Source organism: Heterocephalus glaber, unplaced genomic scaffold (assembly GCF_053883595.1).
Source record: "Heterocephalus glaber isolate CG9 unplaced genomic scaffold, H.glaber_assembly_v1.0 deba00001509, whole genome shotgun sequence".
NCBI lineage: Eukaryota > Metazoa > Chordata > Mammalia > Rodentia > Bathyergidae > Heterocephalus > Heterocephalus glaber.
Window position 1 is genome coordinate 530,512 of NW_028258325.1, and position 21,847 is coordinate 552,358.

General features: G+C 55.5%; 2 protein-coding genes across 26 annotated transcripts in view; one reads left to right on the forward strand and one right to left on the reverse strand.

Annotated features, from left to right (window-relative positions):
• On the forward strand, positions 1-17,586 carry Tmem175 (transmembrane protein 175). 15 transcript variants are annotated; one of them, XM_087187178.1, is made up of 12 exons: positions 1-337; positions 516-595; positions 7,622-7,804; positions 7,973-8,011; positions 9,742-9,839; positions 11,429-11,480; positions 11,818-11,947; positions 12,460-12,626; positions 12,882-13,046; positions 14,369-14,447; positions 14,649-14,784; positions 15,772-17,586. In XM_087187178.1, exons 3-12 carry the CDS (start codon positions 7,652-7,654, stop codon positions 16,445-16,447), a joined length of 1,695 nt encoding a protein of 564 aa, XP_087043304.1. In that variant the 5' UTR covers positions 1-337; positions 516-595; positions 7,622-7,651; the 3' UTR covers positions 16,448-17,586. The 15 variants fall into 15 exon arrangements, with proteins under 15 accessions (XP_087043304.1, XP_087043310.1, XP_087043299.1 ...); XM_087187184.1 differs by having other exon boundaries at positions 11,818-11,853; positions 12,543-12,626; XM_087187173.1 differs by having other exon boundaries at positions 10-337; positions 7,126-7,804.
• Dgkq (diacylglycerol kinase theta) overlaps positions 16,882-21,847 on the reverse strand; it is a 12,194-nt gene continuing 7,228 nt past the window's right edge. For 8 of the 11 annotated variants that reach the window (XM_087187162.1, XM_087187161.1, XM_087187160.1 and 5 more), the window contains 7 exons: positions 20,302-20,453; positions 19,974-20,122; positions 19,614-19,792; positions 19,326-19,426; positions 19,101-19,247; positions 18,898-19,009; positions 16,882-18,824 (listed from right to left, as the gene is read on the reverse strand). In XM_087187162.1, the coding sequence (XP_087043288.1) occupies positions 18,429-18,824; positions 18,898-19,009; positions 19,101-19,247; positions 19,326-19,426; positions 19,614-19,792; positions 19,974-20,122; positions 20,302-20,453 (1,236 nt within the window). In that variant the 3' untranslated portion in view covers positions 16,882-18,428. The remainder of the gene's footprint in view (positions 18,825-18,897; positions 19,010-19,100; positions 19,248-19,325; positions 19,427-19,613; positions 19,793-19,973; positions 20,123-20,301; positions 20,454-21,847) is intronic. The other 3 variants (XM_087187163.1, XM_004847463.3, XR_015441231.1) reach the window with 2 other exon arrangements.

The window sequence follows — 21,847 nt, forward strand, 5'->3', positions numbered from 1 at the left end:
CGGAGCGCCGGGCGCTCCGCTTCTCACTTCCCGTCGGCTGCTCGCGGGCGGCGCAGACCAGAGCGGAGGTGCGCAGAGGGGCAGTGGTAACCCGTGCAGGTCGCAAGCCCCGTCGTTACCCGCCCGCCGGCGTCTCATGTGGGCGGCTGGCCCCAGAGCGCCGGCCTAGACACGCGCCCGCCGGCCCCGGCATTCAGTCTCCTTCCGCGAAGTCCTGCCTTCCTCGGTGGCGCGGACGTCGCGGGCGTTGGGCGCGCAGCGCTGTTTAACTGTCGCCTCCGGCCCGGCCGCGCCACGGGCTGCCAGGAGCCGAGGCCGCTGGCGCTGATGCCCCAAGGTAAAGGGAGGCCTGGACAGCCTGAGGGCTCCTATCGCCGGTCACCAGGGATGCCCCTTAGGTGACCTGCACACACAGGTGTTTACTTCTTAGCCCGCCCAGGGTGGGGGCTGAAAATGAACTCGTTGCATCTGTTGAAAGGCTGAAAGTTTAAATGTTGACAAGCCCAGTTCTCTAGCTTGTGTTGCAGAGTCGCATCTAGCGAAATAGGATCCAGAGCCCCGCTTGCCAGCAGCCACCCAGAGCTTCCCCCTCGAGGTAAGACGCAGCCCTGCGCCTGCCGACCTGGTCCCTAGTGCAGAGTGGATCCTAAAGCCCTAACTTCCCAGGATTTCAAGCTTAAAAAGTATCTCTTGAAGGGCCGGGGATTTAGCTTGGTGGTTCCAGCGCCTGCCTTGCAAGCGCAAGGTCCCCAGTTTGATCCCTAGTACCAAAAAAAAAAAAAGAAAGAAAGAAAAAACCCCAAATCTCTTGAGGCAGATTGACACCCGCTATCTTCAAAGTCAAATAGAAAAAGGATAAAAAGATGTACGTTGGACTTAGTGACAGCGAGCTCATGGGCAGCTTACCAAGCGCAGTTTGATCTCAGCGGTGGGTTGGACGCTGTGGGTCACAGTGGAGGAATAAGAGATAGTACATGGAGGTGACGGGGGAAATGTGCGGAGAAGAGTGTGGGGCTTGAAGGGCCAGGTACTCTGAGATGGGCTGTAGCCTGCAAAGAGAAGGCTCACTGGTACAGAAAAGAGGTATAATCAGTACGGGCCCTCAAGATAGGAGCACGGGCATTCAGAGCATACTAGGGTGTAGGAAAAGCACTTTCTTTGAACAGAGGGAAGGAGGAAAAATGGCTTGCAGTTGTAGGTTGCATTTTGTGTTTATTGGAATGAAACAAGGAATTCTGGTGACTTCTGGTTTCTGATAAGGAAAAGAAGGCATCTCCTGAAAGTAACAGGGGAGGCAGGAACCCTAAGGCTTGTGCAGTTCAGAAGAGACCTAAAACAGCCATTGTGAGAAACCTGAACAACTCACTAGAAAGCTAATGATAGAGTTTGTGGCCATGAACTCATACTGCATGACCTAGGATCAAATGGAGGTTTGGGGGTTTTTTTGGTGCTTGCAAGGCAGGTGCCAGAACCACTGAGCTACATCCCCGGCCCCAAATGGAAGTTTCTAAGTGCTGTAATTGCTTTGGAAACTAGAACCTACTCAGACATTTTCATAAATATTTATAGAGTATTTTTGCTGGCATCACAGTAAATATATAACAACACCATCTCAACCAAAATCTGCATCTCCAGGCTTCTTTCCCGAACTATTTGATACCTCACCGCACATATATCCACGTATCTAAAACTGAATCTGTGGTCTTGATTCCCCTGTAGTAGATGTCATAGCAAGGGAAATCACCAAGTTTGAGAGACTTAATTTCATAATGATGAATTCATCAAAAGCGTATACCAATCCTAAATATGCACCTGACCACAACATTGTAAAATACATGAACTAATAGAACTACAAGGAGAAATAGACAAGTCACAATTGTAGTTGGAGGTTGAGAGAGTTGGAGAATATTCTTTTGTTAATGATATGACAGAGCTAGGCATGGTGGCGCATGCCTGTGACCCCATATGTAATGAGTTCAAGGTCATCCTGAACTATGCAAGGAGACCGTTACTCAAAACACAGACTAAATGATATGACAGGTACCTAGAAAATCACTGAGCATATAGTAGACTCAAATATTATCAACCAACTTAAACTAATGAGCATTTATAAAATAATTCCTATAGTGATAGCAGAATAAACTTTTTCGGAGCATAAAGAACATTTACTAAGCTAGGTCATCTTCAGGGCTATCGAGTATATTCACTGACCACAGTGAGTTAAATTAGAAATTAATAACATAAAAAATCCTTTGAATACTTGGAAATTGAGAGCTCACTTTTAAATTCCCTTTGGATCAAAGAAAAAAAATAGTATTTAGAACCGAATAAAAATGAAAATACAACATTTCAAAATTACTAAAAGATAGGTATTATATCGGCAACCATTGTTTTAAGAAATGAGAAAAAAAGCTAATGAAGCCCAAAGTAAATGTAAGAAGGTATAAAAAAGGGCAAGTCAGTGAAATAGAAAACAAAAACGAAAGAAAATTAGTGACACAAAGCTGATTCTTTGTCATCAGTAACACTGAAAGTCTGGCCACATTGAACAAGAAATGAAAAAGATAAAGATTAACACTATTGGGAATGAGATTTGACACTACTAAGAAGATAGAATGTTACAGTGCCATTTTGCCAATAAGTTCAATTTAGGCTAAAAACTAATTCATTGAAAGCACAAACTACTTCAGCTCACACAAGAAATAGGTAACTTCAATAGCTCTCTACCTATTAAATACTAACTCTATAGTTTGAAATTTTCCCTTGAAGGCTGGGCATGGTGGTGCATGCCTGTAATTCCAGCACTTGGGAGGCTGAGGGAGGATTGCTATGAGTTTGAGTTCCACCCAGGCTACGTAGTAAATTCAAGAATAGCCTGCACTGCATAATGAGGCCCTATCTAAAAAAAAAAAAAAAATTTCTTGAAGACTCCAACTTCAACTTCTTCCCTGGGAGGCCCACCAAACATTTAAAAAATAATCCCAATCCTATACAGACTTCTACAGAAAATTGAAGGAAGGAAATATTTTTCCAACTCATAACAACAGAAACAGTATAAGAAAACTATAACATCATGAACATAGGTAACAAATATTCTTCTAAATATTTTTAAGCAAATGGAAGCCAACACTACAGTTTGAGCATCCCTAATCCAAATATACAAAGTTCTCCAAAATCCAAAACTTCTAAGTGCCAACTGCTCAACTGATAAAGTATATTCAAATTCTCGAAAATTTGAAAAATTCAAATCTTGAGTTCTGGTTCCAAGCATTTTGGATAAGAGATGCTTATTTAAAAAAGGGTAATGTGTGACAACCAATTGGGATTTGTCCCAGGAATGCAAAGTTGGCTTTGTATTTGAAAAATGAATAGTAAAATTCACAAGAGTGAAAAATAAAATGGATCAGGCCAGATGTTGTGGTACACATCTGTAATCTCAGCACCTGGGAGGCTGAGGCAGGAGGATTGCTGTTGAGTTTGAGGCCAGCCTGGGTTAGAAAGTGAGACCCTGTGTCAAAAGAACCAAACAACAAAAAGGATCCTCTCGAGCTATTTTAAAAAGCATTTGACAGAATCCAACATCCATTCCTGAGTTCAAAGCAAAACAGCGAAATGGGAGTAAAATTACATTTCCTCAACATGGTAAGACTGTCTATGAAAAACTAATAGTTATCAGGCCAGGGATTTAGCTCAGTGGTGCCACGCCTGCTTCTCAAGCGCAGGGTCACGAGTCTGATCCCCAGTACCAAAAACAAAAAAATCCATAGCAATCCTCATACAGAATAATAAGACTGAATGTTTTACCCATGAGTTTAAGAACAAACTGAGGCTGTCTGATGTTGCTACTTGGTATTGAACTGGAAATTGTAGCCAGTGTAATGAGGCAAGAAAAAGAAACAACATTCATCTTGAAAGTAAGCCATGGCACTCAACGTTCTGGGATAGATCATTCTTTTTTTTTTGTTACCGGGGATTGAACTCAGGACCTTGCGCTTGCAAGGCAGGTGCCGGAACTACTGAGCTAAATCCCTGGCCCGATAGAGCATTCTTACATGCTGGTGGGAAGTGCTGCCCTGTGTGTTAGGGGATGTTTGGCACCTCTGGCCTCCCCCAGTCACATACTCACCATGTGTAACAACCAAAAATGTCTCCAGACATTTCCAAATGTTTGCCTCCCCTAGGGAGGCAGAATCCCCTTCAATTGAGAGCATTTGCTCTGTTTAAGTCAGATGTAATCTACAGGAAAGAGCTACTAGAGCTAATGAGTTTTGCAAGGTTGTAGGATACAAGATAAATGTGCAAAAATCAATTCTGTTGCTGTACACTAGCAACATACTGGGAGTTGAAAATAGAAAAAATATCATTTACAAAGTGTCAAAAAGTGAAAGACTAGGAATAAAGTTGAAAAGAGATGGTCAAGACTTACACATTGAAAACTACAGAAAAATTGCTGAGGGCCAGGGATGTAGCTCAGTGGCACCGCGCCTGCCTTGCAAGCACAAGGTCCTGAGTTTGATCCCCAGCACCAAAAAAAAAATTACTGAGAAATTAAAACCCTCAGTAAATGCAGAGATAGATCTTACCCATGAATTGAAAGATTCAGTATTGCTAGGACATTAGTTCTAAGCTTGATATACAGATCCAGTGTAGTCCAATCTCATTCCCCCTTGACTTCTTTATAGAAATCGGCACGCCACGGGCTGGGATGTATGTAGTTCAGTGGTGGGGTGCTTGCCTAGCACGCATAAGGCCCTGGAATCCATTTCTAACACCTCAAAGGAAAAGAAAGATATTGACGCTGAATCTGAAGTTTGTTAGGGTCTTTGAAAGAGCTGGAATAGTGGAAACAACTTTGTCTGTTTTGCTACTGGGGATTGAACTCAGGACCTTGGGCTTTTGAGGGAGGCGGCGGAACCACTGAGCTAAATCCCCGGCCCAGTGGAACCAACTTTGAACAAGGACAAAATTATGTGACTTATATCACATAACTTCAGCATTGTACAGCCACCGTAATAAATATAAAGCTACCCAAGTAGGTGCACGGAAGAGTCCAGAAATAAGGGTGCAGGTATGTGGCCGACTGATATCTTAACAGGGGAGCAAAGGTAATTCATTAGAGAAAGGGTTGTTTTTTCAACAAATGATACTGGGAAAATAGCCATGTGTTTAAAAATGAGCCATAATCCATACTTTTTACCATACATAAAAACTCAACATAGGTCATAAATCTAAAACTATAAAACTTACAGAAGAAAACTTAATGTGTGAGATTTTAAAATATAACACCACAGTATGACCAGCAGAGGAGATAAAACTGGACTTCATCAAAATTATAAACTTTAGACAGGCTCAGTCCACACCTGCGGCCCAGCACTCTCAGAGGCTGAGGCAGGAGGGTCGCAGGTTCAGTCCCAGCCTGGGCAGCTTAGCGCCTTAGTGAAACTTAGTGAAAAGTTTAAAAAGGGCGAGGGAAGTAGTTCAGTGCCAAGGCCTTAAGTTCAATCCCAAATAGTAAAAGTTAAAATTAGGAACTTCAAAATACACTGTTGAAAGTGGCCAGCATGTTCAGAAGGTGAATGCATGAAGTGTGATAGGTCCAGGAAATAGAATATTGTCTAGTAGTAGAAGTCAACGAGCTGTCAAGACACAGAAGGGCTCCGGGAGACCACACATGTATTGCTAAGTGAAAGACTGCATAATTGTGCAGCACGACACAGGGAAAGACAGACGAGACCAGGGCCGGGGGGGGAGCCTTCTTAGGCCAGGAAGCTACTCCGTATGCTGACGAATGCCCGGTCTGCATCTCTCAGAACCTACAGGGTGTCCGACAGGGTTGTCACTGGAACCTGGGTGTTGAATGGTGAAGAACCAGCCCCTCACTTCCTTGGTCTTCAGTTTTTTTTTTTTGGTACCGGGGATCAAACTCAGGACCTTGCGGTGTCGAGGCAGGTGGCCAAACCACTGAGCTGAATCCCCGGCCTGGTCCTCAGTTCTTTGTGCCCTTAATGAAAGAATTCAGCCAAGACGCATGGGCCATGTGGGTCCGGGTACAGTTTAGAATTTATAAAAAGAAAGAGGCCTTTGGGCAAGAAGGCAACAGCGCCACCACAGTGTCAGCTGCAAGGATGCGGCTGGATGCCTTTTATGCACAGAGAGGTGACTCCTGGAGTGATGATGCTGTTCATCAGCGTTTCTCTTGAGGGTTATCTGAAATGTTGATACCTGAAAACTGCCTTCCTTGTCTTTTGAAGAGGTTTGAGTTCCTCTGAGGCCCCCATCATCTAAGAATCTAAATCAGCTGTCAGCCCAAGGGGGAGCTCTAAAGAACACTCCCTTTTCAGGTGTCATCGGGTACAGGCCACAGCACCAGGAATGCTGTGTGCCTGCTGGGGAAACTGACGGCATGTGGCCGGATATGTGAAGGAGTGTGCACGATGCATGACCATGGGATGTCCCTGTGCTCTGTCTTGGCTGGGTTCGGTGACCTTGTCCACTCTCCTCTTGGCCCCAGCTGAGCCATCTGCTTGCTCTGGCCATACCCACCACTCCGGAAGCCACCCTCCCTGGGTGTCCTATCCTGCTCCCACCCCTCCTCAGTGGCACAGGCAGCCTGTGCCCAGGACCTCTGCCTGGGCAGCCCAGCCTCCTGCCCATGTGCTGCAGCCCTGAGTCTCCCCCTGCAGGCACTGCCTCCCTCCCTGGGCTACGCCTTCCTCAGCCCACAGTCCATAGGCAGCTCTCCATGTCAGGAAGGGCAGGGGAGCCTTCTGCCCATCTCTGGGCCCAGCTCCTCTGTACTCCCAACCCTCCTCCACCTGCAGGAGCTGCCTCCCAGTCTGCTCCTGGCCTGTGCTGCCAGACCCCTCCACTGCCACCTGTCCGCACTGTCACCTCTTGAGCAGTGACCCCACCACACTCCTGCCCCTCCCCTGGTTGTACATGGGGCTCAGCACACACTGCCTAGTGGAGCCCTGTATCGTGCCCTGCAGCTGCTGGACCATCTTGTGTCCCCTGGCCCCGACCAGTTGGGGTGCAGGGTGCTCAGCCCCATGCAGCCAGCTCCTGCCAGCTACCTTGACTGCACTTGGTTCTTTGCACCTGGACACAGGTATCTCTCCTGCCCAGGGCCCAGACTCCCAGCCACTCTGTCTTCCCAGGCCTGTGCTGGACATGGAAACCACCCAGGAGCCCTGAGCCAGGGTAGCCAGGTAGTTTGCTGTGTGTGCTCCTCACCCTGGGTGGCTCTAAAGTGGCCTCAGAGCCCCACACTGCATCTCCTTGCCTGGGACAAAAGCACCTTATGGGCAGAGCCTGCCACTGAACCCAGAGACTTGGGGGCCTTTCTTGGTGACATGGTGTGTTGAGCACTTACTTGTCTTCCTTCACTGCTTACTTCTCTAGGGGAAACTAAGGCACAGCAAGTCTCTTGCCTGGTCACAGAATTCAGCTGTGGAGCCTGATGCCGGTGCTCTTAGCCTGGAGGCTACAAAATCTGGAGGGGCTACTGTGGAAGAGTCCCTTGCCCACTCCCCATGCCCAGCTGCTCTCCTGGTGGTAGAAGCCCAGGGATGCAGCCCCCTGCAGCGCGCCACTCCACGCTCAGACCTGTGCTCCTTCCCAGGCTTCTGTGACCAGCGGCAGCAAACCTACCATGTCTGGGCCTCAGAGCACGGGGCAGGTGCCAGATGCCCAGGGAGACTCGCCACCAGGCAGGAGGGATGAGGATGCCAAGGAGGGGACCCAGAGCTCCCACCGCATGCTGGGCTTTAGCGATGCACTGCTGTCCATCATTGCCACTGTCATGGTCAGTGTCGGGTCTGCCTCAGCTCACCCCCGCCCTCACAGAACCCTCAGTTTCCCCAGTTACTCAGATGAGTTGGAGCACCCGGCATGTGCCTTGAGCCCAAACCCCACTGCCTTCGAAGGTGCCCAGCCACAAAGTGTCTCTGTTTCTCTGTCATTGTTCCTGCAGATCTTGCCTGTGACGCACACGGAGATCTCCCCAGAGCAGGTAACGGGGTAGGGTCGGGTAGGCTTCGTGGTGCTGTGGGCAGAGGGCAAATTGGGATGGGGGAGCTGCCTCAGCCCCAGGGGGACATCTGCCTTGGCATCTGTGCCTGCCAGCCTGGAAGGGAGATGGAAAGGACGTTTAAAAGCATCTCAGTCATGGACAGCTTGCTGGTGGCACTTCTGAATCAGAGCAGTGCATGTGGCTCTGCCTTTGGGAGGTGCTTGGGTGCACACCTGTACCTTGCTGTCCCCTGCCTGACCAGGGCATCATGCGACAGAACAGCAAGGATACCACGCTGCAGTCTGGGGGCTGTGTGGGATGCTGGGGACATGTGCAGGGCCCACAGCAGCCTGAGTCGACCGTGCTATTCAGGAAAGCGGCTCTGAGGGGCACGTGGCACCTGCGGAGTCTACGGTGGGCAAGTCTGAGTGTCTTGAGGCACATGTCTCACCACAGGCTCAGGGTGGGCTTGGAGCGCATTCACAAGGGTGTGAGGCCCAGGCGAGGATGTGCTGCCCCCTAGGTACTGCTCAGTTGGCGGGACAGTTCACCCTCCTCCGCCTCTGCATCATCTGGGAGACCCAGGCTTTTCGGTGCTTTCTCTTGGTCCTCACTGGTTCTCAGGAAATTCCTGTGAGTTCACGAAACATATCCAGAGGAAAGAGATGAGGCCTGGCTACCTCCTGAGGGAGTGCCAAACAGCTGGCACCTCCTGTGGTAGAGGGCTTCAGAACAAGCCAAGACTGGGCATGGCAGCGCATGCCTGTAATCCCAGCATTTGGGAGACGGAGGCAGAAGGGTTCCATGAGTTTGAGGCCTGCCTGGGCTACATAGTGAATTCAAGGCCAGCCTGGGCTACATAGCAAGACCCTGTCTCAAAAAAAAAAGGATGCAGCTCAGTGGCACAGCGCCTGCCTCACAGTCACAAGGTCCTGAGTTTGATCACTGGTACCAAATAAATAAATAATTAATTAAAAAATAAAAAGGGCTGGGACATGGCTGAGTGATAAGATTGCATAGTGTGCATGAGGCCCTGGGTTCAATCGCTAGTACTGGGGGGAGGGAAGACCAGTCAGCATTGAACATCCACAATTAAGGAAGCACAGTGGTATTTGAAGAGCACCAGCATTGCTGCAGTGTAGCTGACTCAGACCTACGTGCATGTGGACCAAGGTGCTTGGGAGTTAGGCCCTTCTCAGAGGCGAAGGCTGAGCGCTGTGCTGATGGAGCCCCTCCATGCCCTCCACTCCAGCAAGTTGCCATGTTGCCTATGGCAGGCAGGTGCTACCTGCGGCCCCGTGGGCTTCCGTGGGCACCTTGCCCCATGCTGAGTGGGACCACTTTCCCGGGCAGTGCCAGGTCTGACCTGCTGTGCTGTCAGTGTTCTCGTCACTCCCAGATTCACATGTTGGAACTCAAACCTCAGGGTGACAACATAGGGGATTAGGGACCTTCTGAAGGGCAGCGGTGCCCATTGTTCCTCTGTCCCTCCAGCCACACAAGGGCTGACCCTTTTGCTCTGCCTGGTCACTCGTGACTCGTCTGTATGCCTGGTTCTGCCCTGGAGCTGGTGCTGAAGAACCTCCAGAACACTGACCTCTGCGGAGACCTGCCCAGCAGTGCAGCAGTGACTGGGGGTGGAGTGGGGTTGGGCAAAACAGGGAGAGGGCGGCCGGGCACTGGGTCATGTGCGGGTCACTGTGTTCTCACAGCGATGCCCTTTTTTCCAGGAGTTTGACAAGAGCATGCAGAAACTTCTAGCCACCAGGATCGCTGTCTACCTGATGACGTTTCTAATCGTGACGGTGGCCTGGGCGGCACACATCAGGTAGGGGCGGACTTGTCCAATTTGAAGTGCTCAGTTAGGACTTGCCAGACCCACACAGGGCCCACTGCTCTCAGGGTGTCCACAGGCCCTGCACTGTATCACATGCTTCTCTGAAGGGCTGGGGTATCCGGCCACTCCTCACCCTCTCCCCAGGTTCTTGCTGAGCCCTGTCCTGGGACAGTGGAGGGGACATGCATGTGCCCAGGCAGGCCTTCTTCTGAACCATTCAGCACCTTCCGCTGGCCTTCACACCTAACAGGCGTGACAGCCAGGGGAACTCCCGCGAGGACGGGCAGCAGAGCATGTTGGCAGGGCCAGGGCCCTATAAGTACCCAGCCTGTCCCACTCCCTGGGAGGCTGAACTTTGGCCCGGGGAGGAAAAGCATCTTCAAGATCCAGGGCCCCAACCGCCAGCCTCAGCAGCAGGGTCAGGAGGCCCCCAAGCAAGAGTGTGGATGTGGACATCTGCAGACCGTCTGTCAAAAGGAAATGCTCGTCGGGCAATGCTGGGGAGCAGAAAAGGCCACAGATCTTGCCAAGCGTTTGCATTGTGCTAAAAACGGCACACATTTTGCATCACATGCTGCTCTCAGCAAAGTGGCTGTTTCCTGTGGTGACATGGTCCCCCATGTTCAGGTCTCAGGGAGGGCTTTTCTCTGTGGGTATCTGGAGGCTCCTGGGCTAGTAGTGCTGTGTGGCTGCAGAATCTGCCGGCTGCTCTGGCCCAGCTTCGTGACTCGTTCAGTCTATCAGCAGAGCGAGTGTGGGACCTGAGCCGGAAGGGCTTTGTGGAGCTGCTCTGTGCTCCCTCCCGCTCTAGGATGCTGGCCGGCGAGCATAGTCATGCCGCTCGGTGGGACACCAGGAGAGCTCCTGGCTCCCAGGTGGTGGCTCTGTTTGGCTTTCATTGAAGGCTGAGCCCTCGGTGAGCCCTGAGCAGGCACGCAGTGCCCTGAGCCAGGGCTGACCTCAGTAGGGAAACCCTGGGGCAAGGGCCACACTGGAGACTTCAGGAGCAGGCCCTTGGCAGCCAGGCTCGCATCTTTCCCTGGCTGAAGGCAACTTGAGCAAGTTTGATGCTGAAACCTGTCAAAGAGTGGGAAGAGAGCATTTTCAGGAGAGTAAGTTAACTGCGTGAGGGAGCCCTAGGGACGCACACTGCAGGCTGCCAGAGGACACCCTAAGAGCTTCTGGGCCGGCCCAGCCTCCGTGCCTCTCCTGGCCCTGCCCAAAGCTTGGGCCCCAGCCCCTGGTCCCACAGGATGAGCCTACTTCAGGGGTGCTTTGGAAACACCATGCGCGGGACTACCCAGTGTACACATTTGTACCTGCAGTGGTTCTGTCAGAGCCACATTTAAGCCAGGAGCGAACAACAGGAGAGCACGTGGAATGAAGAAGGTGCTTTTTAGGGAAGTTGTTCTGACTTTGAATTTTCTGAACTTCATTCGATAACTAGTGTTTTATATTTGGTCAAAAGTGACGTCTTTTAGTGACGATGTAACTAGGAATACCCGTGACAGTGTGGGCTTGATCCTGTTGGTGCCACCTCTGACCGATGGCCCCTCTCTTCCCGTTTGTACCTTGTGTAGGTTGTTTCAGGTTGTTGGGAAGATAGACGATACACTTGCCTTGCTCAACCTGGTGAGTTTTTCGTGTCCTGTTGCAAATGATGTTGGTTTGTAATGTGACCCTCCCAGGAGGAGTTAGAGATGTGGCCATGTGTTTCCCTTAGAGCCTCTGGCTCCTCAGGCCCTGGAAGCTCCCACCAACCCCACCAGGTGCTGCTGCCCTCACGGCCCATGTGGCCCATAGCTCGGGTCTGCCCTAGGGAGGCCGAGGAGAGCCTGCAGCCTGCCCATCCTGAGCTGGGGCACAGGTGTCCATGGGCACCGTCCCGTCCCCATGGCACCTGGCCCCCATTCCGTGCCCCGTCCCAGGGCACATGAGCTTGACCCTCCTCTCTCTCCCTCCTCCCTAGGCCTGCATGATGACCATCACCCTCCTGCCTTACACGGTAACGGCCGCTCCCCGTCCCCACTCAGAAGTGCAGGCCAGGAGCTGGTTCAGGGTTGAGGCCACAGAGCTGCAAGGAGGGGAAGCCGAGGGTGGTGAGTAGGTAGAGGCAGATGGATCACTTGGGCTGGGCACACTGTTCCCAGCTTCTTGGGAGGCTGAGGCAGAAGGATCGTTGAATCCAGCCTGGGCAACATAGTGAGACCTAGTCTGAAAAAAGGAGAGGAACCAAAGAGACCACAGAGGAGAGGGTCCCTGACACCCGAGCTCCTGGCAGGCCTTGCTGCACTGGGCCCCTACCCCGTCCCTCCAGGGCGGAAGGGAGCATTCGTTCATGCTCAGTTCAACACTCGCACTCCTATCTGACGTGCACACTCACCGATACTCACACTCAGTTTGATGTTCACAGTCAGACTGACGGGTTTGCAGCCTGTGTACCGCAGAGAATTCAGATCTGGGGATTCTGTGTAGACTCGAAGACACTTTCACAATAAGGCCTGAAGCAGTGGGTGGGATTGCTTCTTTGGGGGTGTGGACACACACACATGCACGCACGCACAGCCGTGCCACCATTCCCAGCTGAGACGGTTCTCTGTTCTGCACACAGCATGGCTCCAGGAGGCTCACTGCATCCCCAGCTCCAGGCCAGGGCGCCTGGTAACCTTTCGGATTTTGTTTGCTTTTGGACAGTTTTCCTTAATGGTGACCTTCCCTGATGTGCCTCTGGGCATCTTCTTGTTCTGTGTGTGTGTGATCGCCATCGGGGTTGTGCAGGTAGGGTGCCGGCCAGAAGGCTGGGCGGGTGTGGGGTTGCCAGTGCCCTACTTCGGAGCCCAAGGCTGTCTGCAAGTGTGGCCCAGGGCCCCTGCTCTGCTTACCTGGGACTGGAGGTCTTCACGGAGCATCAGGCATGGGGCAGAGGTTCCTGTCCCTCTCCTGACCCAGCACACCTTGGGTGCCAGCCCACCTGGGGTCCCACCCAAGCCTTTGCCTGGGTGTACTGACTGAGGCCTGACCGGCCACCCACAGGTGCTGATCATAGGCTACGCCTTCCACTTCCCATACCTGCTGAACTCGCAGCTCCGCACCTCCACCCACAGAGCCGCGACCCGGCAGCACATCCTGCTCCTTGTCCTCCGCGGCCCAGCGCTGTGCTTCGCTGCAGCTGTGTTTTCCCTCTTCTTCTTCCCCATGGTGAGTGCTGCTGGGACAACTCCAGGGAAGAGCTCAGCTCAGGCTCAGAAGCCCCAGCCTGCAATGGGCTGGAAAGCCAACAGCTGATCTCAGCAGGAATGAGAACCTTGTCCAGTGGGTTTCTAACCAGCGGGCTGAATCCTGGGAAGATACTCTTGGAAGAGGACTGCAGGTGTAGAGCAGAAGGGCTGGTGAGCAGATGTGGCCCTGCAGTCATTGCTGGAGACCTGGCCAGGCTGGCTCCTCCCTCAGGGGCTGCACGATGGGAGCTGAGCAGGGTGGGTTGAAGAGGCCAGGCAGAGCAGAGTACCTTGGTGGGGGCCCTCTCCTGAGAGGGAGAAGGACCGTGGATGTCAGCGTGAGCCGAGGTCCAGGCCCAGCCTCGTGGCCCGGTGGCCTCAGATGTTATTTTATGCTGGTGACAGCAGAGGGAGATGAGGGTGGTGGTACAGGCTGCAGCTGGGCCATGAGGAGGTGACACGGACACAGGTCGGGCAGGGTGCTCTTGGCCGTGCTCTCTTAGCAGCAGCAGCAGCGGGGTGGGGATGGAGTGGCCAGCGTGGGCTGAGTGGGTGAGGCCCGGACAGGCAGGTGGCAGTGAGGAGCAGGGGCATGGGGGCAGCAGCACGCGGGAGAGGCTGTGCAGGCCTGTGTCATCGTCCTCGAGCTGTGATCAGCTGCCCTTTCTGCTGTCCGGGGGGCCCACTGGGCTTGTTCCTTCTCGGTCACGGACGTTGGGCGGTCCCACTCTGGGCCATTGTGAGCAGTGCCACTGTGAAGCGGGTGCACACCATCTCGTCACGTCTGTTTGCAAGTCGGGGCACACACCCACTGGTGGACCTGCTATTTCATGTGGCCATTCCGGTTTCTTTGTTTGTTTTTGAGAACCCCTTGCCGTTTACCTTAGTAGCAGCACTGTTTGCCTTCTCACCAGCAGTCTGTGCTGTGCGGTTCTTTCTCCATACCCTCACCAGCACCTACTATCCTGACCCCAGGGTCCTGGTGGTGGAGGCTGTACCCCCTGTGCTGGGTGCCCTCCCTGCTGAGTGTGTGTCTTCAGGTCCTCCACTCTTCCCAGCTGGGTGCTGCTCATGTGTTGAGTTGAAGCAGCCCCTCTGTGCCCACCGAGCTCTGTTTCTCTGTGGTGTCCTTGCGCTCAGCGTAGTAGCCTGGACTTGGGGTTCTATGTACCAACCAAAGACGATACCTTCGTTTCTCCCTTGTCTTTCTGGCTGCCCCTCCCTTGAAGCAGTGCCTGGGTCCCAAGGTGCATGGCGCCCACCGTATGGGAGCAGGCGCCGACTTTCCATGTTTCGTTGCAGTCGTACCTGCTGATGGTGACCGTCATCTTCCTCCCCTACATCAGTAAAGCTGCCAGCTGGTGCAGGGACAGGCTTGTGGGTAGGCATTGTGGCCCCTGAGGACATCGGGTGGGGCTGGGCACACTATGTGGTGACCCTGGCCAGCTGCCCTGACCCTCAGCACCCTGCCTATCTGCTCCTGGCCTACACAACCCGGTCCCTGGGGACGAGGGTAGTGATGGCCACGATGGTCCACAGCCCCTGGGTCAGGGCCGACTCCTCCCTCCTGGCATGCCCACAGGCCGTAGGCAGCCCCCAGATCATGGTGTGGAGCTCTTCGCCTCTGACCTGCAAGAGCCCCTCAGCAAGGAGCGGGTGGAAGCCTTCAGCGACGGGGTCTACGCCATCGTGGCCACACTGCTCATCCTGGATATCTGGTGAGGACCCGCTAAGGGCCGCCCCACCCACCGGCCATGTGCTGCTGTCTCCAGGCCCCTTTGGGAGCCCAGAGCATTGTGGGAGGAGGTGGCGGCCCCATTCCAAGGAGGGCAGGCCCCCAGGGTGTGGAGGCAGGGTGGTTTGGGGCTGGGGTGCCAGGCAGAGGGGTCCTTGGAAGGCGTGGCACCCCTGGGGCTCAGCCCCCTCCTCCCACTATTGACACTGTGCTCTGTGGGAGTTCTAACCTCACTGATGTCTCCTGTTTCTAAGTGATCTATTTGCCTCTTCAGGTCTTTGCTTAAATGTCTGATCCTCACATTTCAGGGCACTCTCACTGCATTAAACATGTTGAACATTCTGGTTTTATATTTTATATCTGATAGTCTGACTTTCCTGATACTCTCTGGGTAGCTTTTTCTGTTGTCACTTGTTAAGTTTTAAAAACTGGAAGCAGACCCTTTCTTAGTTCCTCATTCCTGAGGCCTCAGTTTAAGGAACATCAGTGAGTACCTGGCCTGCTTCTCCCTGGGCTCGGTGGGCTATGGTTAGGGTAGGGAGCCTGACCGAAGGGAAGCCTCTGTGCCCTGCAGACCCTGCCTGCGTGGCCCCAGACTCTGTCTCCTGCCTCTATCCTGCCCTCCTTGCTGTCCTCCCCCTCCACACCCAGCTGATGAAAGGTACTGTTCCTGGGAACCCACTCCAGACGTACCGCTGGAGGACAGCCACCTAGCAGGTGGTTCCTCTGTCTTGCTCGCACTTCTCAGAGGGGTTCAGAGGCAGGGAGGGCCTGGGCTCCCAAGCCCATCTCAGAGGGTTGGCCCTGCCTTAGGGCTGCCACTCAGCAGGAACCCACAGGTGCCAGTTAGACATCCGTTTTGGATGAGTACCGACTGTCCAGCCATTCTCGTGAAATGCATGCTGTGATGCTCAGACCCTCAGTCCTGGCCCGGGAACTGGTACAGATGTCCTGTGTTCTCGCTTCCCAGTGAGGACAATGTCCCCGACCCCAAGGACGTGACGGAGAAGTTCCGCGGCAGCCTGGTGGCGGCCCTGGGCGAATACGGGCCACACTTCCTGGCATACTTCGGCTCCTTTGCCACGGTGGGCCTGCTCTGGTTCGCCCACCACTCGCTCTTCCTGCATGTTCGAAAGGCTACACAGGTCATGGGGCTGCTCAACACGCTCTCGCTGGCCTTCGTGGGAGGCCTGCCCCTAGCCTACCAGCAGACGTCCGCCTTCGCCCGGCAGCCCCGTGATGAGCTCGAGCGCGTGCGCATCAGCTGCGCCATCATCTTCTTTGCCAGCATCTTCCAGTTTGCCATCTGGACCGCGGCCCTGTTGCGCCAGGCAGAGACACTACAGCCAGCAGTGAGGTTTGGCGGCCAGGAACATGCCTTCATGTTTGCCAAGCTCGCCTTGTACCCCTGCGCCAGCCTGCTGGCCTTTGCTGCCACCTGCCTGCTGAGCCGGTTCAGCACAACCATTTTCCACCTCATGCAGATCTCCGTGCCCTTCGCCTTCCTGTTGCTGCGCCTCCTCGTGCGCCTCGCCCTCGTGGCCCTACGGGGCCTGCAGTCCCTGCGGCCAGCACGCCTCCCGCCAGGCCAGGCCAGTGCGGCTGATGCTGACACCCAGTCCCAGCTCCTGCCTGCGTCCCGCTAGCACCACAGGCCACACCCCTACCTGCCCATCCCACCCGACACCGTGGGTCTTGACTCCGCTGTGAAATGCCAACGTCTGGCCACAGGATGCATGCTGCTCTACACAGGAACGTAATTCTCCGCTTCCCTCCTCACCCAGACACTGCCAGGAGGATACCTATCTCTCTCTCACCTAGAATAAGCTGCCTGGGGTCTGCCAAGCTGCCCAGGACCCCAGATACTCTACCCGGCCACTCTACCCGCCCACCCCATTTGCCTGGAGCCGAGTGGCACCTCCTTCCTGAGACGCAGCTGGTTGGGCTGGGAAGTTGCCATCTGAGGGGCCACCCGACGTAGACCACCCACCCAGCATGTACAGCACCACCCCACTGGGGCTGCCGTCCATCCAGCCCCTCCCCATGCCCAGTTGCTGGACACAAGAACAAGGAAGGGCACTACAGGACACTGAAGCCCAACTCTATTTGTCCCGGGTATGTTAGGTCACATTCAGGTAGCATTAAGTCACAAGGAGAGGCCTGGGGCCAGGGTCACAGCACTGCAGGCAGTCTCACTTAAATAGAAGGCAGACCACACTGACCACAATTTACAGACAATTCCTGCAGGTTAAAGTCAAAGCAGAACTAATTACATCACTAAGGACTTGTACTGAAGATGGCCAGTGATGTAAACATAAGAACTGCTACACTGAGACCATCAGTGGAACCGGGATGCGTGTGTCTGCAGCTTTGGCAGCAGCGGAAGGACGTGGCGTGGCATGGAGATTCCTAGGAGGCTGCAGATCACACCCAGGAGCCAGGTCACAGCCACAGCAGTGCAAACCCAGCGCCCCTGAGTGCTGGGAAGGGCTGGACCTGTGGGGTCCCTTGCTTTGGGGGGAGGGCCTCTGCAGACTCTCCACATTGGCTGCTTATTTTTGGTCAGATTCCTTCAGCATCTGAGGGGTGACAATGAGCTCTTAGGCACAGGGAGAACAGCTTCATTCACACCAGCCAGGCTGTCCCAGCCGGGCTTAGCCAGCAGTGGTGCCTGGATGGGCTGGGAACTGTGTCTGCACTGGTGTTTGAGAGCCACAGGTTGCTGGCAGACAGCGTTATGTGAAGTGCTACATTTAAGAACGAAGACATTAAATCCACTCCTCCATATGGTAGGTGTTATTTACACGTTCACCCAATTGGACCTTGAAGCCCTGCTTCTGGTCCCCTCTGGGCACTATATGCTCACCCCTGGGGGTAAGGGGGACACTCAGGGCCAAGCCCACGCTCCAGCTGCTGCACAGTAGCCACCCAAGCCCACCTGGCCCCAGGGGGACCGGACCCCTCTCTCAGGTGAGGCTGGGCACTGCCCAGCACCCACAACCACCTCCCTTGGCCCAAACCGCACTGCAGTGACAAGGCGGGAGACGGGAGGCCACCTTCCCTGCGCCAGGCAAGGGCGAGGTCACCCCATGGCCACCAGGGCTGCGTGTTGCCTGCTGGCGGGGGGGGGGGGTGAGCGGCCGCTCCAAAGGGCATCCAGAGGACAGCCTGAGGGGCATAAGACAAGGTCAGAGGCCACCAAACAGTTCGTTCCACTGCTGCCCCAAGGGCCGGGGGCAGGCCAGCCAGGAGCCCTGTGCTCCCGTCCCGGGGACTGTCCGGGGCTGCCCCCACCCAGGGGTTTCCAGGTGACACTGCATGGGACCAAGGGCTGGAGACGTCCTGACCCCAGGAAGATGGCGTGGGCAGGGCGCGACAGGTCCATCGGATGGACGGCTCCAGCGCCACCTGGACCTCTCAGCCCTTAGTTAGTGCTGCCCTCAGGGGCAGGGGCAGTGTGCCCCCTTGTGGCTGCAGCCTTCCTGGGCTTCTGCTTGGCCTTCCTCAGCATGTGGACCTGTCCCGAGACGGGGCAGGATGGATCAGAGAGCTGGGGGCACCAGGTTATAGCCCCGGGGCCCAGAGGCAGCCAACCACACTCAGCCCCAGTTCACGGAGGGTTTTGGGTTAGAAGCAGGGTGACGCTGCAGCCCTCCGGGCACTGCCTTTGCCCCAGGCCCTCTTCCAGAGGCCCAGGTGTCTACACTGAGGAGCACAGGGCTTGAAAAGCTGCCTGCCCACATCGGTTCCCGTGGCTTCCCGATTCACAGGTGGCCCAGGCCCCCCTGGGCAGCAAGGCCACCCCAGCCACCTCTTGGCTGTGGCCACCTGCTCCATCCACCTTGCCTGGGCAGTCAGCCACCAACATACCTTGGGGCCTGCAACTGAGATGATCATGTGTCCTGGGGCTTGGACCCAAGGCTCGCCATCCACCTGCACTGGTGTGGCCTTGAGGAGCGTGACACGGAAGTAGGAGCCCTGGGCAATGCGAATGCCAGAGCGCAGCCCCCCCTGCACCTGGCCCTGTGAGGGGTTGGGGAGCTAGTTTAGCAGGCTGTGGGGTAGCACAGGAGCCTACCCTTAGCCTGGTGCTTACCATGTGCACAACGCCAGTTACCCCCACCACCTCCAGCAGCCCATCGTCCATGCGTGGCTTCTCAAACCTCGAGTCACTGTCAGAGCCCCAGAGGTCAGCTCCTGAGCCCCAGCTGCCCCAAGAGACAGAAGTGCACCCAGGTTAGGCCTGGCACCTGGCCCAGCCTGGGCCGTGCGGTCTTGTTGGGGGCCATGCCTGCACACCTGGGGATATTGATGAAGATGAGGCCCTCGATGCTGGGCAGCTCCACCTCCCGCTGCTCCACCTGCAGCCGGATCTCCTTGTGTAGGCCTCGAGAGTGGCTGATCTTCTGCAGCCCAACCCGAACGTACACACCCTTGTTGTGGAATCTGCAAGACACGAGAGTCAGCATCACTGGGTGGGGGCTGCACCTGGCCAAGCAGTGTTCTCAGCCCGCCCCGTGGTACCTGCTGGTGAACTTGCCAGGCTCCTCCTCCCGAGCCTGGTGGAAGTCCAGGCTGAGCTCAGCATCGATGCCAATGCCACAGTAGTTACTCATCTGTACAATCTGGGAACAAGGGCTCTTCCAGGACACTACCTCCAGTGTCTGGCTGCCTCCTGCCAGCCCTACTCCTTGCTGTTGCCACAGATGCCTCTGCCCTGGGCTGCCCTGCTCAGCCGCCCAGCACCCCAGGTGTGGCTGGGAGGAGGGAGCCTGGGAGCATTGTGGGCAAGGGCCAAGGGCCGCACAGTACCTTGGGAGGCTCTGTGTCCACCGCATTGTTTCCTGTACCAGTGGCCTTGTGAGCATCCAGCAGGATGGTCCAGCGGTCCACGAGTACAGCATCCGCCTCATCCACAGACACCAGCATGGAGAGCGGGTCCTCGCCACTGTAACCCGCACCCCAGCGGAGGACCCGGCCGAGGTCGTTCCCTGGAACACGGGTGAGACTTGGAGTGCTGCTGCACAGCACCTCCAGAGAGACCTTACCTCAGAACGGAGGGGTTACCAGAGAGGTGTCGCCCTGGGACAGGGATCCCACCACACACCTTGGGCACAACTTAGGTTAGAAAGACCCCGGGGGCCTTCCCTGCCCCTTGATGGCTGACCCCACCTGTGCCCAGAGGCAGGATGGCAACCGACGGCTCCTGGCAGGTCAGACGGTGCCGGGTCTCCTCCAGGGCAGTGAGAACCCAGCCCACGGTGCCATCACCGCCGCACACCAGCACCCGGAAGCAGGGCACCTGGGCAAAGAGGTGGAACCTGTGGTGGGAGACAAGTGCCTGGCAGCTTGCAGGACGCCCACGGCAGACAGGAGGGCGGCTGCCTGCAACCAAGGCCCAGGCAGCCCTGCCCTTGCCAGTGTCTGTCTCCAGCCACACAGAGGACTGGCAGGGTCTGGGCAGGGTGCCGCCTCTGTGTGTCTGCATAGCCACACTCACCCGGGAAGTGGGCCCCCATTGGTCAGATCGAAGACCTGGTGAGGGTTCAGCAGCTTCCGGAAACTGCAGAGCAGGTCTCGGCCCTTGAGGCCCCCACTCTTGGGGTTCACAAACACGAGGAGGGGGCAGCAGTCTGGGGGCAGCTTTGTGTGCTGTGAGGGGAGAGGCCAGGTGAGGGTAGGTCCTGAGGTCCCCTGTGGCAGGTGCTAGCAGTGCCCAGACTGGGACCACAGTCCCCCGGGCCGGGACGCCCTCCTGAGGAAGATAAGGCTGCACCCTCACGTGCCAGCCCCCGGGGCCACACGCGGAGCCCATCCCACGACTGGCCACGGGACAACCTTTTCTAAGAGGGTCATTGGGCTGTCAGCCACCCGGAACTCTGGGCATGAAGGCCAGGGCCAGACCCACCATGACAGAAACCAAGGGCTCCACCTACAGGGCTGGAAGCCACAGGGGACCCTGCCTGGCACCTCCAGCCATCTGGCCTTGAGGAGCCCCCGTACCCTTTGGAGGTCAGCAGCAACCAGGGCTCCCCTGCCCATACATCACCCAGGGCCAGGGCTTGGTATACAGGCCGGCTGCCGCATCCCCTGGGCATGGGAAAAACCCATCTCCCCAACACAAGCCCCAGAAACCGCCCAGGAGTCTAGACAGGGTGGACCGGGCTAGGGTCGCTGTGACAGGGCAGGGCAAGGAAAGACAGACAGGCTAGGTGCAGACGTAGGGTGGGTGGTGGCACACGGGCTGGACCGTGGCTGGGGCAAGGACACACTCAGGGCTGCATGGTCCATGGGCAGGCAAGGCTGCCTGCGGCCACCACTTACCCACTCACCCCAAGGCGGGTAGCTGGCAGGAGAAAGAAAGCAGTATCGGCCTCACACCAGCAGGGCTGCCTCCACAGGCGATGACCAGGGCAGAGGCAGGAGGGACCCAGTGTCACCCACCCCAGGATCAGACCCCAGCCTCGTGCTACTCTAGCACTGTTCCCAGAACAGGTTCAAGGACCAGGGGTCAGGGTGCAGACCAGCCATGGACATCCAGCTCTGGACCCTCAGGGCGGGCAGACTGAGGCTCGGAGAGCACTGTACAGGTGCGGGGTGGGTCCGGCTGCAACCTCTCAGGTTGCCTTGCACGTGCCATGCCCCTTGCCCTAGGCAACCATCCTTCCTGGCATTACCGGCTCCTGAGAGTGGCCTCCAAGGTCAGGAGCTCCACCTACTGGCCAGAAGCAGCCCAAGGCTCAAAGTCAGGGCCCCAAGGCCACCAGGGCAAGCAACAGCACAGGGGAGTGTGCTCACACTCTGCCTTTAAGTGAGGTAGCCACTGGAGGACCTGATGTACCAGTGCCACCTGAAGCAGCGTCCTGTGTCCTCCCCAAAGGCGAGAGGTCTCAGGGTCCAGAGTGGATGGTCCCCCTGGCCCCACAGGCCACAAGGAACAAGTCTCGCCACTGAGCAGCCTTGGGTAAGTGCAGACCCTCTGCCCTCCACCCTCTGTTGTAAAGTAGGCAGCTCTGTCCATCCTGGGTTATTGTGAGGGCTGACCA